Source organism: Panthera pardus, unplaced genomic scaffold (assembly GCF_024362965.1).
Source record: "Panthera pardus isolate Hobbes unplaced genomic scaffold, ASM2436296v1 HiC_scaffold_2, whole genome shotgun sequence".
NCBI lineage: Eukaryota > Metazoa > Chordata > Mammalia > Carnivora > Felidae > Panthera > Panthera pardus.
The window spans coordinates 66,673,235-66,686,375 of NW_026526765.1; the positions used below are offsets into that span (position 1 = coordinate 66,673,235).

The window sequence follows — 13,141 nt, forward strand, 5'->3', positions numbered from 1 at the left end:
CCTAGGTGAATCCTTCTCAAGGCTCAGACTCAGTTATAGAAACTCAGTTATAGAGAGTCTATCCCAGAGATAGGTGGGAAGACTGACCTGGCAGTCATGTACTGGTGGAATCACATGACAAGAGTCATGCATGGGCCCACCTTGAGGGAGGGACTGTAGCTTAGTGATTAAGAGCCTGGGCTCTGAGCCAGACAGCCTGGGTTCAAACTCTGGCCACCAATTTATGCAGTAATTGCGGGCAGGTGGATTTCTGTCTGTGTGCCTCAGTTTCTCATCCAAGTATGGAGATGCTCATAATATCTATCTCAGGTTGGAAGAATTAAATGAGTTACTTTGTATAAACCTTTAAAGCAGCGTTACATGCTCAGTAAGTGCTGGTGGCTATTGTTTTCTGGCTGCTGGTCCCAAGTAGCATTTCCCTGTTTTGGAGTTACTTGTTTGTTTCCCCAGAAAACTCTAATTTGAGTTCTCTAAGACACTTTGCAAAGCTATCTAATGAGTAGTCACCTCTGAAGGACTCAGTTTCTAGTGATTTTATTTGGGCCTCCTGAGGTAGACAAGAGCTGAGGTGATACCCTGGCTCAGCTGCAGGGTGCCAAGGGTGCCACCAGGGGGCACTGAATATGTGGATTGGTGCCATGGAAAAGGGAAAAGGAGTGGGAATTGGTGGGGAGCTAGCCAGGCCCAGCCTTGTGTGGATGCCCCTCCCTCACAACCTCTTTGACAAGCACAGCCTGTGCGTGCCAGAAGAGTGGTTTCCAGCAAGACTGGTGTGCCCGCTGAGGGGGGTGAGGGGCAGCAGGGGACGTGTGTTCCAGTTACTAGGTTCTTAGAATGAACCAAAAATCTGCTTGCCTGTAACTCCTTCATTCATCTCAGTTCTGGTCTGTAGGATGACAAAGCACATGGCTTTGTCCCCACATCAGTCCTTCAGATGGAAGAGACAGCTGGCTTATTTCCTCCCAGTCATCTTGTCCGGGCTGCAAAGTGGTAACTCCATCGCAGGGCTGGGGGTCACACCCTCAGGGCCCCTTGTCACTCGCCTGCTTTCCCACACCTGGCCCTGCTCTCACAGCGTGGGTGCCTCATACCATGTGTGCTCCGTAGGAGGAGATGGCCGAGCTGAAGGCCCAGCTCTACCTCCTGGAGAAGGAGAAGAAGGCGCTGGAGCTGAAGCTGAGCACGCGGGAGGCCCAGGAGCAGGCCTACCTGGTGCACATCGAGCACCTGAAGTCCGAGGTGGAGGAGCAGAAGGAGCAGCGCATGCGATCCCTCAGTTCCACCAGCAGCGGTGGCAAAGACAAGCCCGGCAAGGTAGGACGAAGGCACGGGGACCCCTGGGGCTCTTCCCACCCAGGGACCGCCACCACCCCTCACTGCCCCACAGCCTCAATTTCCTTATTTGCATGAAGACTACAAGCTATTCTAGATACCTTAAAGAAGGTAACGTTTTGGGTGCAAAAAAACCAAATCCACTTTTTTTTTAACGTTTTATTTATTTTTGAGAGAGTGTAAGCAGGGAGGGGCAGAGAGACAGGGGACAGAGGATCCAAAGCAAGCTCTGCACTGACGGCACAGCACCTGACCAATGCGGGGCTCGAACTTACGAACCATGAGATCACGACCTGAACCAGAGTCAGATGCTTAACCAACTGAGCCACCCAGGTGTATGTCAGATCCACGTTTTTAAAAACTTGCACTTTATGTACTAGTGAAAGCATTTTCATATGCCATAGTCTGATGAGTGGAGTGAGGAGTGATCTGTGCTGGTGTCCAGTGGTCTGGTACCGGGCTGCCTCCTTGGCTCCCCCACCTCGCACAGCAGCCATCGCCTGTTGGTCACGTCTGAACTGATCATTGCTTTTGCTGCCTCCTGTAAATCTCATCTCTGAAGGAGTAGGTACCCCCATTTACATGAGGGAAATGAGGCTCACATGAAGTCAGGGGTCTCACAGCTGATAAGTGGCAGAATCAGGATTTAACCCAGATTTGGCTCACCGTCCTCCCCCCTCTCATCCGTGTTGCCACCTCAGCTTGGCATTTCCGCCGTGGGTGAGGCGGGAAGCCGGAAGCAGCTGAGGCAAATGAGTAGGAAGGCAAGCACTGGATCACGTAGAGAGTGTCACAGAGTGTGGGCGGTCAGGTGGTGTCATCTCTCAAACTCGCATTCCCATGAGCCCAGAAGTCTTTCTCTAGAATCCAAGCTCATTCCATCATACTGTATCTCAGAATTATTCCAAATATTGCATTGGAGAAAAAAATACTCTGGACCCTAAAGAATTACATCCCTCATCCCAGGGTAGTGAACCTCTGTTTTCTACGTCCTACTTTCTATTGCTAATAAATGCTAGCTTCTCCAGACCCCAGTTTGTTTCCGGCCCAGGACATGGAGACATATGTTGACTTGCCAGTCTAATGAATGGCATCTCACAGCCCAAATGGAGGGGTGTCCCTGAGAGAGTTAGTACCTGGAAAGGAAGCAGCTTGCTGATTGGTGTGGCAGTGAATGGTCCCTGCCTAAACAACTAAGAACTTTGGAGCATGCTTCACAAAGGGCCACCACTACACTCTGCCCACCTCTCACCTAAGAAGGGAGCAAAGAGAGTTCATGGCCTTGGCACCCGGCTGGGCCACCTCTCCCAAGACCTGGCTGCTTTCCAGTCATCCCTTCATGTGATAGATGTGAGTGGGTCCTGATGGGGACTGGAGGCAGTTTCAGGGGTTTACATTCCAGAGAGGGACACAGGTGATCGTCACACGGTGACCTAAGGCTGAGGATCAATTCCCAGTGCGATGGAAGGGCACAGACACAACACGGAACCCAGATGTGGAGATTTGGGACAGGTTTCCTGAACTGGGACCCAGTGGACAGTGGGCGCTAACTTGAGGAAGAGGGCTGGGGCGGAGAGGTCGGTCCACTGTAAAGTCAACGGAACGCCAAGGATAAAGACCCCCAGGGGGAAGAGGATTTGATTTGGCTGAAGCCTACTGTGCTGTCCTGAGGACAGTGAGAAATCACTGGAAGCTTTAAAGTAGGGTGTGATGTACACAGGCTGAGCTTAGGGAAGGTCACTGTGTGGATGCCCCAGGAAACCATCTGCCCAGTGCCTGGGGAGTCGAGCCTGGGGAGGGCAGCGGCCTGTGAAGAGTTTCATATAGTAATATCTGGGGCTCAAGAAAATGGGGTTTCCTATTCTGTGTCAACACCTTAAAAATCTTTGTAGAGCCGTTTGAGTTTGTCACCAGTCACTTCGGGACAGAGCTGACAGAGCTCCAGTGTTCGCCTATGTGTTCTTAGGGTGTCGTGGAAATGGACTTAGCGCGTTCTTGCCAGAAGGCCCATGAGCTGAGCATTTCCTCCTAGTTCTTGGTGTTTATTTTGACTGAGGCAAGCACTATATTTTGTGGAATGGCTTCAAAGTACAGAAACCGGACACAAAAAGGCCAGATGGTTTTATTTTTAATTTTCTTTCTTTCTTTTTTTTTTTTTTTTTTTTTCTTACATTGGAGTAAGAAGCTTTATCCAACAGTACCTTGTGTTGTTCAGGTAATGAAATTATTGTAAGCTGATTATCTTGTCTTTCAAATATTAGATCCATTTACTATTTCAGTGAAATCTCCCTTCTGGGCTATTGATTTGGTCTTGTTTGTCGGTAAATGAGGTGGGCGTTCTATAAGAGGGGTTGCCTAATTGTGAAGAGCCAGAAGTCACTATTTTACAATTTTCAGGTCATACAGACTCCTCTGCAAGTACTTAACTTTGCCATTTTAGAACAGCAGCGTGAAAGCAGAGAACACGCAGACACAGAGGGGTGTGGGCTGTGTTCCAATAACACTTCATTGATGGGTATTGAAATTTCCTGTAATTTCTACACATCACAAAATACTCTGTTTTTCATGACTTTAAAAATAGAAAACAATGCAGAGTGCCTGAGTGGCTCAGTCGGTTAAGCATCCAACTTTGGCTCAGGTCATGAACTTGTGGTTCGTGGGTTCAAGCCCCACATCAGGCTCTGTGCTGACAGCTCAGAGTCTGGAGCCTGCTTGGGATTCTGTGTCTCCCTGTCTCTCTGCCCCTCCCCCTCTTGGGCTCTGTCTCTCTCTCTCGAAAATAAACATTAAAAAAAACAAAAAACTAGAAAACAACGCTTAGACTGCAGGCCTTATAAAAAGGTGGCATGCCAGGTTTGGATCTAGAACGTCCACGCTCGCTACGTAGGGTGGGTGTTGTGCTTATTCTAAAACTTCTCTCCAGCCAGCAACCTGGGTTCCAAATCTTATTAAGTTGCAGATTTGGAGCGGTTTTTGTTTGGAGCAGTTTTAAGTTGCAGCTTTTGCAGCACTTGTCTCTCTCTCTGCAACAGAGACTAACTACCAAACATGTTCGGTGAGAGGCACCAGGTAATCTTATGAAATGTTCGCGTGGTTGCTGATGCACGAAAAGAGAGGGTGTTGGAATCTCAACAGCTCCCAAGGCTGGTAGATGGAGGCTTGGGTCTGCAGGAGCAAGGTGGAGAGGGGCAGGGAAGGCAGTGCAGGTGGTGGGAATCGTTCCGAGGCTGGCCTCTGCAGAGGCCTTCTGGGTGTGGTCCCTGGGCTGGAGAGTGCTGAGGGGACCCTGTGCCCTCTGGTCATCTGGACTCCTAGTGCCCAGGTCATACTTCGTTGTGGTTCGCCTCCAATCATGATATAACTTTGTTTATGTGCCGTCTCCTGCAACAGACTACAAGCTTTTCATTCTCAAGCCTGGGGTGCAATAAAGGTCTGCTGAGCAGGTGGTCAGATGAGGGCCTTCCAGGCACTTGGTTATGCAGCTGCTGACCTCTGTCTCCACACAGGAAAGTAGAGTGCTTAGAGGGTGTGATGATTGCTTTGTGAGTAGTCCTAACTCAGTTTAGGATTTAGGAGTTCTGGCTCTTGTGCTTCCTCATCTATAAAACGAGAGGATTGGGTTTAGATGATGCCAAGTTTCCTGTCTAAGGTTAAGATATGAGTGGGGTCACAACTGAAACTAATGTAACATGTTCCAACTATACTTAAATTAAAAAAAAAAAAAAGGAGGGGGGACAGAGGTGCCCGGGTGGCTCAGTCAGTTAAGCATCTGACTTCGGCTCAGGTCGTGATCTCGTGGTTCGTGAGTTCGAGCCCTGTGTTGGGCTCTGTGCTAACAGTGCAGAGCCTGCTTGGGATTTTCTCTCTCCCTCTCTCTCTGTTCCTCCCCAACTTGTACTTTCTTTCTCTCAAAATAAATAAACTTAAAAAAAAATTAAAAAGGACAAACATGGAGGGTGCACTTATGTTTTCTTCCTTTTTTCCTGGGTTTTCTAGGTGATGACACTGAACCCAGTAAAGCCCCTAAATCTAGAGAAGATTGGTTTTCTCCCAAGAAGTGGGTTGGGGGAGGGGAGCAAGGAGACTCAGGTGTATTTCCCACTTGTCTTTTACAAGTAACCAGAGGCTTAACCCGGTGGTGAAGAGCACAGACCTAGAGCCAGCTGACCTGGGTTTGCTGCTTCCACTGCGTCCTAGCTGGTTACTTGGGGACAACATAACTTCTCTGTGCCTTAGTTTTCTCCTTGGTAAATGAGGATAATGACTGTATCTGCCTCAAAGGGTCACCACGATGATTAAGTGGGAGAACATGTGTGTGGAGTGCTCAGAGAGCACTGGGAGTCCCCCTCGCCCACCGGCCAACCTACAAAGGTCCCAAGAAGTGGGGCAGAGCTACCTTGTGCTTCCAGTGTGTGCTCAGGCTTGACTCCAGGTCTAACCAGAATGTGTTTACTGCCTGCCCCCCTCCCCCCAGGAGTGTGCTGATGCCGCCTCCCCAGCTCTGTCACTGGCTGAACTGAGGACATCATGTAGCGACAGTGATCTGGCTGCCGAGTTTGCCAATGCCATCCGTCGGTAAGCACCCTTCCCGTGACCCCGGTGAGCAGTTTATTTCGGAAGCAATGGCTTTCTTTTGAGTTCTCTTGGCTGCTCATGTCAGCTCTTTGTGGGTCATTACAGACTGGCCCGGGAAAGAGTATGTGCTGGTATGTCCACTTTTACCCAGGCCTTGGAGGCTCAACATGGAGAAGCCCTGCTGGTGCCAGGCCTCTGGAAAGGGGAGTGGCAGGGGACAGCATATAGGCAGTCATTTCATCAGCGAGTAGAAAATGTCTTTGCTTTTTTGTTGTGCTGTTGTATTGACTAGAATCTTCAGGACAGTGTCAAATGGTGATGATCAAACAGGCATCGTCAGGGGGAATACTGCCTTTCAGCATCATTGGCTCTTTCAAGAAGTCTTCATATGTGTATTTACTCAGTCCTGGACATTTTTTCTCTACTGTTTCAGTGTTTCTACCCCTCCCTTCTTCCTCTCTTCCTGCAAGGAGGGTGCTGACTCCTCCAGATCTCTCTCCCAGATCGTAACGTTGCATATTCCCGCCATCCTTTTGCAGCGCTATCCAGTAGGCGTGGAATGCAAGCCACCTAGGAAATTTAACATTTTCTAGTAGCCACACTCCAAAAGTAAAAAGAAAGCAGTAAATCCACTTTATTTAACCTAGTGTATCCAAAATATTTCAACATGTAGAGTATTTTTTTAAAAGATGTATTAAGATAGTTTTCCCTCCCCCTCCTCCTCCTCCTCCTCCTCTTCTTCTTGCTCTTCTCTTTCCTCCTCCTCTTCTCCTTCTTCCTTTTTCTTCACTAGGTCTTCAGATATAGTATCTATTTTACACTCACAGCACATCTCAAATTCAAACCAAGTGTCAAGTGCACAGGAGCTCACGTAGCCCTTCCAAAGAGGTTCTTCCACTCAGTTTTCCAGCTCACAAATGGATTCTAAGCTACACCTATTGTGTCTGGCTTCCATACTGAGTTTTCCTATTTGGGTGATGAAATCAATAATCTCTTTTTTTATTTGGGTGATGAAAACTATCCTCTCTTTTTTAACAAGATGAGGCTATCTGAGGATATTTATTAGACATATTCTAAGACATTATTTTGTCTGCTGTATTAACTCTGTTTCCTCACACGTAAGTTCTTTTTAGAGTGGAGTTTTGCGACTCTCCGTCTGGGGTCACAAGCCCAACTTCTGGGCTTCCTGTTCTCCTGGCTGACAACAGCTGTCTGGCTGCATATGTGGCCTGACTGTCTGGTCCCCTCCTGTCCAGATGGCTGGCGCTTCCAGTTGGAGCACCTCAGAATCCCCTCCCTCCTTTTGTAGCAGCTTTTTTTCTCTGTGCATTTTGCGTTGTTTCCCTTTTCAATAAGGAAAAAAATTTGCCTTCCATTTTTTATGATTGCTCATGGTTTCTGGTATACAAAGAGCACTCCTTGCTTTCTTGACATGCTTGAGGACTTTTAAAAAATGGGTTTCCTGTCATTTCTGGGGGACTTGGGGGTCAGAGGGGACGGCTACAGTAGACTTTCAGGCTGCTGTGCTGACCCAGCTGGGACTGTTTATGTTACAGTGTGGCCTCCAAGCATGGGGCGTGGGGGGGATGGAAGGCTGCCTTGTGGGGAACTTCACTACCCTCCTGATTTACTCACTGTCCCATTTCGTCTCCCCTTCCAAGCCTTAATGGCTCTGTTTTCACATTGCCAGCCCCTCTGGCCATGAGGTGAAATTGTAATTGCTTTGCTTGAGGCGGGAGGAGAAAAGCAGCCCAAGGAAAATGCCCACAACAAATCCTAATGACTTGACTGTGCCAGAAACATGGGATGCGAATCCACTCCCTGCTTCCAACTGGGAGCCATTTGGATATTGTATTCTCAATTTTTCACATTCCCCAAAGCCCCAAGGCCTTTGCTGGCACAGTGAGGATGCAGGTTCTGCTGACTAAACAGAGAGAGACTTCATTTGTTCTGTCAGTCACGACAGGCTTCCAATCACCAGCCGAAAGTTGGTTAGCATGGATTTCTAATCAAGACCCAGATAGATGGAGCCAAGAAAGAACCCACAGGACTACAGGAAAAAGGAAAATAACGTCATTATACTGTAAATATAGCTTAGGAACTGGAATAATCATTTCATGAGGGTATATAACACGAATAACCTGAGAGCTGAGGTTTTGGGGGTGTTTTTATTTTTAAAAATCAAGTGGAGGCTCACATCTTCTTTGAAGCTCTTAAATCACTGCCGAACTAGTGGTGGAAGTTAGCTGAGGGAAGCTGCCCTCTATTTTCAGCAATTATCTCTCCCTTGGAAGAAGGATGGTTGCAAACAACAAAGTTGTGGGCCCAGGCATCCAGGCTGCACAGAGCGGGGGTAGAGAGGGGCTTGGGAGACGGGCTAAGCAGCGGTCTTTTTTTGAGGAGAAACCTCTCAGGAAGGTAGGTGCCTTGCTGGTTCTAGGTCGCTGCCCCAGGCAAGTCTCCCTGCCAGCCACCTCGCTGGGTGTCCGCCTCCGTCAGTCCTTCCCTACCCAACCCCCACCCTCTTGGGTCTTCTCCCAACCTTCTGTTGGGAATCAAACCAAGACTCCAGACAATCACACGTTGACTGTGTAACTCCCATCTGGTCTGATTTCATTCCCTCCACTTGCACGAACATTCACTGTGCTTTACTGGCACCGGCATTACCATAAAACCCCATCTGGATGACCAGGTTTCCAGTCTTGCACAGAAGTTTTCTTATCAGGGCACCTTGTTTTTGCTGTGGTCCACACAAGCTGTGTGCCACGAAACCCTTCTTCCTCTCAGATCCCTCTCTTGCTCTTGGTCCTAGTAAAATGGAAGTGAATGACCTTTCCACCGAAGAAGTGAACTGTAAAAATGCAGTCGAGAATGTATTTTCAGAAACGACTCTCTGTTACTTACATGGTGTTTGCGTAGCCTGCCTTCGGGACCTGAGCACAGCTGAGAAGAGAGGCTGTTTCATCTCCATCATATTCTTGGGAGGCAGCGAGGAGCAGGCATTGCTCTCCATGTGATGGGGGTGGGCTGGGGACTAGCAGAGCAAGGCTGAGTAGTTTCCCAAGGTCACACAGGGAGGCAGTGGGACATTTGTGTGCTTTTACCTTCTCTGCTGCCGCCCACCCCCCCACCCCAGCCGTGTGCTGGCAGAAGTGCTAACAGATGAGTGTGAGCTGAGCTCACATGTATGGGCTCACTTGAAGACTCTGCCCACTGTAGTGTGCATGGTCTGGCCAGAGAGGAACATCTGTGCCTCTGGTACATGACTGTGCACCTGTCTAGCAGATGCTGAGGGCAAATGAAGTGCTGGGGTCCGGGGGGCAAACTTCCTCAAACGCACAGACCCTGGGTTCTGTTGGTTAAAAGGTAGGGATTCTGTGCTCTTCAGTGCTAGATAACAAGATAACAAGAATGGGGCTTGTGACATGGTGACCACCTCAGACGATTGCACATCCACCTGTCACTAGGCCCCCAAGCAGGGCAAGACCCCACCTGGGGAGATCAGGACCTGGCTCCGGCTCCGACACAGCCACCTGCAGAAGCCAGCCACCCTGCTGGGGGCATCTAGTCCCAGGCCCCCGAGGGGCCCTGCTGAGCCCTGTAGGGAACTGGAATCTACCACCTGTGCATGCACGTGTGCCAGATCATTCTGTAAAATGCCACCTAAAGGTGTCATCCACACATGACCGTGGCCACTCTGTCCAGGGACCAGATGTGCCCGACTCATCAAGCAGAGATGCACCTAGACATCCTTTTCTCTCTCTGAGGAGTAACGAGCCCACTGCAGTTTGGAGAAGAGCTGCATATCAGATCCCTGAGAGGAGACATCTAGGGCAGGTGGGCCCCACCTGACTGGTGTGGTCATGAGACACCAGATCTGGGGGACCTGGATGTGTCCCAATTGGGAGTGGAGCTGGCAGGAAGGAGTGGGTGTAGGAGGCAATGTCTCAGAGTTCATCGAGATGGAGCGGGAACCCCTCCTATTCTCTCTGGCCCGTGGGCCTGCCAGTGTGCGTGCAAGTCAGGAGGCAAAGAATTGCAGATGACAGACCTCGACACACCTACCTGCAGGAGTGACACAAGAACCAGGAAAAGATGTTTGAAAGCAAGGTGGCCAGTCATTCAAACTGGAGTTGGTTGAGAACGGGAGAGCTGGCTGGAGAAGGGTGCTGTGCAGGAGCAGATCTGTGAGGAATGGGTCCAAGGAAGGAGACTCTGGAGCACGTGTGTGTGCTCGAGAATGCCGCAGCGGAGTTGGGCGGGGGTCTTTGGGCCTCACCAAGTGACTTTGTGAGATCCAAATCTCATGGTTACCCTGCATCAGCGTTCTGTTGCCATGTAACAAATCATCACAAGCTTAGTGGTTTAAGACCACACCCATTTATTAGCTCGTGTTGTGCATGGGTCAGAAATACCAGGCACAAGTATGACCGGCTACTCTCGCTTAGGGCCATGCTCTCCTGAGGCTCTCGGGAAGAATCTGCCTCCAACTCCTTCTGCTTGTTGGCAGGTCAGTTCTTTGTGGCTGTAGGGCTCACCTTGCATTTTCTTGCTGGTTGTTGGCCAGTGATAACTCGACTCCTAGAGGCCTCTGAAATACCTTCTGCACTTCCATTCTGAAAGTCCGCAAGGAGAACCTCCCCACTCGTCAAATCCCTTTCCTGCTTTAAATCTTTTCCAGGAAGAGCCCGGCCCCTTTTGAGGGCTCACCTAATTAGGTCAGGTCTACCCAGAATAATCTTCTTATCTTAAAAGATCAGCTGTTTGGGGTCTTAATTACATCTGCAAAAATCTCTCACAGCAGCACCTAGGTTAGTTTTGATTGAATCACTGGTGTGTTGAAGGTGTCTATTCACGCCTGTGATCTTGGGGGCCATTTTAGAATTCTACCCAGTTCTCCTGGTTACTTAAAACCTTCCAGTGACTCACAGTCGTTGGTGTCCAAATTCCTTAGCCAGTGTGATCTGACCCCTGCCTGATTCTCCACCCTCACCTCCTATCATGTGCACCACCACCCCCACCGCCACCCTGAGTCACACCAGACCACTTATTCTCTGTTGTGCCTCTGGGACTTCACTCCTGCTGCTGCTCGTGCCCTCACATCACCTAACCCCATACCCCAAGCACTGAAGTCACTGTGCCTCTACCCTGTCTATAAAATGGGTCTGTTTGGTGTTTTTTGGTTCCTGTGCCCTGAATTTGCTTCTATCACAGAACACATAATTGCTCTGCTTCTCATGTGCCTGGTTCCAACCTCCCCTCCCCCTGTTTCACCTGCCACCCCTTGCAGAAGGAGAGTCCCTTTTGGGCAGGGATCATGGCTTACTCACCCAGGTATATGACCTCAACTCGGATGCCTTTGTTCCTTCTAAATGGTCCCTAAATTCTCTCAGCCTCATTTCTCTCTGCTAGAGAGAAAATGCTAGAGCCTCAAAACACAGCATGTCCAGAGGCATCTGTGTGGCTCAGTCAGTTAAGTGTCCAACTCTTGATCTCAGCTCAGGTTGTGATCTCAGTTAGTGAGATAGAGCCCTGTGTGGGGCTCTGCACTGCCAGCATGGAGCCTGCTTGGGATTCTCTCTCCCTCTCTGTCCTTCCCTGGCTTGCACGTGCGTGCTCATGCTCTCTCTAACTAACTTAACAACAACAAAAGTATTAAAAAAAAAACAAACAACGGCATGTCCAAAACAAATTGTAATCTGTTGGCTCCTGCACTTTGAAATTGGCCTCTTCTTCAGAATTCTTACTTATTACAAATTATATTTTTCTAATGATCCAGGATTACAACTTTGAAGTTTCTCTCTCTACCTCCTGTTAGCATAGGTGGTTCTTTCCCTTAAAATCCTAGCCATTCCTGACCATTTGCATTGTCTTCTCCTGAGGTTAGCCCTCGACTCCTCAGGACTCTGGGAGTAGCATCCTGATTGGTCATTCTGCCGTTAGGCTCACCCTGCGTTCTGCCACCAAACATGCCTTTGAGCAGCACACTTCCGATCAGGTTGCTCTGCAGACATCTTCAGTGTCTTGGCATCCGAGATCGTCTGTGTATTAGCTTGCTAGCCCGTTTTCAGGTGTTTCTCCTGTACAGAGTCTGTAGTCCAGGTTCATCTGGACAATCATCTTCCCGGGAGCATCCTCTTCACCTTTTATGCCCCTGTCTCTCTCAACCTGTGGACCCCACCTCTCATCCCCTCCAGTAGGACACTTAACCTTCCTGAAGCTTTCCTATCACCTCCACCGTGTACCTACCTGCTCTTCTCTACGCCCCCACAGGTGCTGACCAGGAGCCTTCTCAGTTCAAAGCCAAGTCCAAGTTGCAAAAATGTGCCCGGCTCTAGAAGTCTTCCAGACTTGTAGGAAGCACGTGTCCGTGAAAGGACAAAAGATGGCGCCAGTTGACCCCTGTTATTAGCAGCTATGGATTAATAATGGCTTTGAGCCATACAAAGAGTAGAATAAATGAAGAGGGAATTAGCTGTGGTCCTTTTTAGAGCAGGAGCCCCCGTGAGCAAAACAGCAGCAGAATCTTCACTATTTTGTCAGTAGGGCCACTATTTTAAACGGTGCTATTTTATTAAACTCGTATCTGCTGATTCTTCGTATTTGGCTGATTTAGAATAGCAATCAGATAACAAAAGTTGTGCTTAGAATTCTGTAGATACACGTGGATCTGCAGGATGTTAATGGGGTACAAAGTGCACCTATGAGTTGATTAGCATGTAAATAACTTGCTGAGCCAGGGCCTCAAAGGGCATAGGTAAAAACCAATGTTCACCTCACACGCGCGCGCACACACACACACACCCGTGAGGTGGGCAGAGCTTGGGTAACTGACATTTCTTTTCATTTCTGTCGTCCTCTCCGTCCCCTCCACTCCCAGAGCCCAGATAAAAGGCCTTTCCCCAGATCTCCTAGAAGCAGAGTGCCTTGCAGCCGCAGGTAAAAGCAGTGGCCCACCTGTGGACACATAGCTGCACTTGCTGGGCAAGAAACATGGTCACAGGAAAGTCTGGGCCAGAAAAGATGGTTATGCTCATCTTGCTGCCACTCCCAGCAAAATGTAGCCACGCTCCAACGTTAACACCGGCAGAGCGTCATTACCTGGGGCCACCTCATCCTCAGCGCCACAGGCATGGGCTCTTCTCTAGAGGTCTTTATCCCCCTACCCCATGCCTCCCTTTGTGACCCACAGCGAGATGCTGAAGAGCACAGGCTTGCACACAGACCGTGGGAC

General features: G+C 49.3%; 1 protein-coding gene across 4 annotated transcripts in view; it reads left to right on the top strand.

Moving 5' to 3' along the window:
- Positions 1-13,141, top strand: part of MCC (MCC regulator of WNT signaling pathway) — a 428,047-nt gene that overhangs the window by 404,379 nt on the left and 10,527 nt on the right. For all 4 annotated transcript variants that reach the window (XM_019450488.2, XM_019450489.2, XM_053907123.1 and 1 more), the window contains 2 exons: positions 1,108-1,314; positions 5,807-5,907. In XM_019450488.2, coding sequence (XP_019306033.1) covers positions 1,108-1,314; positions 5,807-5,907 — 308 coding nt within the window. The remainder of the gene's footprint in view (positions 1-1,107; positions 1,315-5,806; positions 5,908-13,141) is intronic.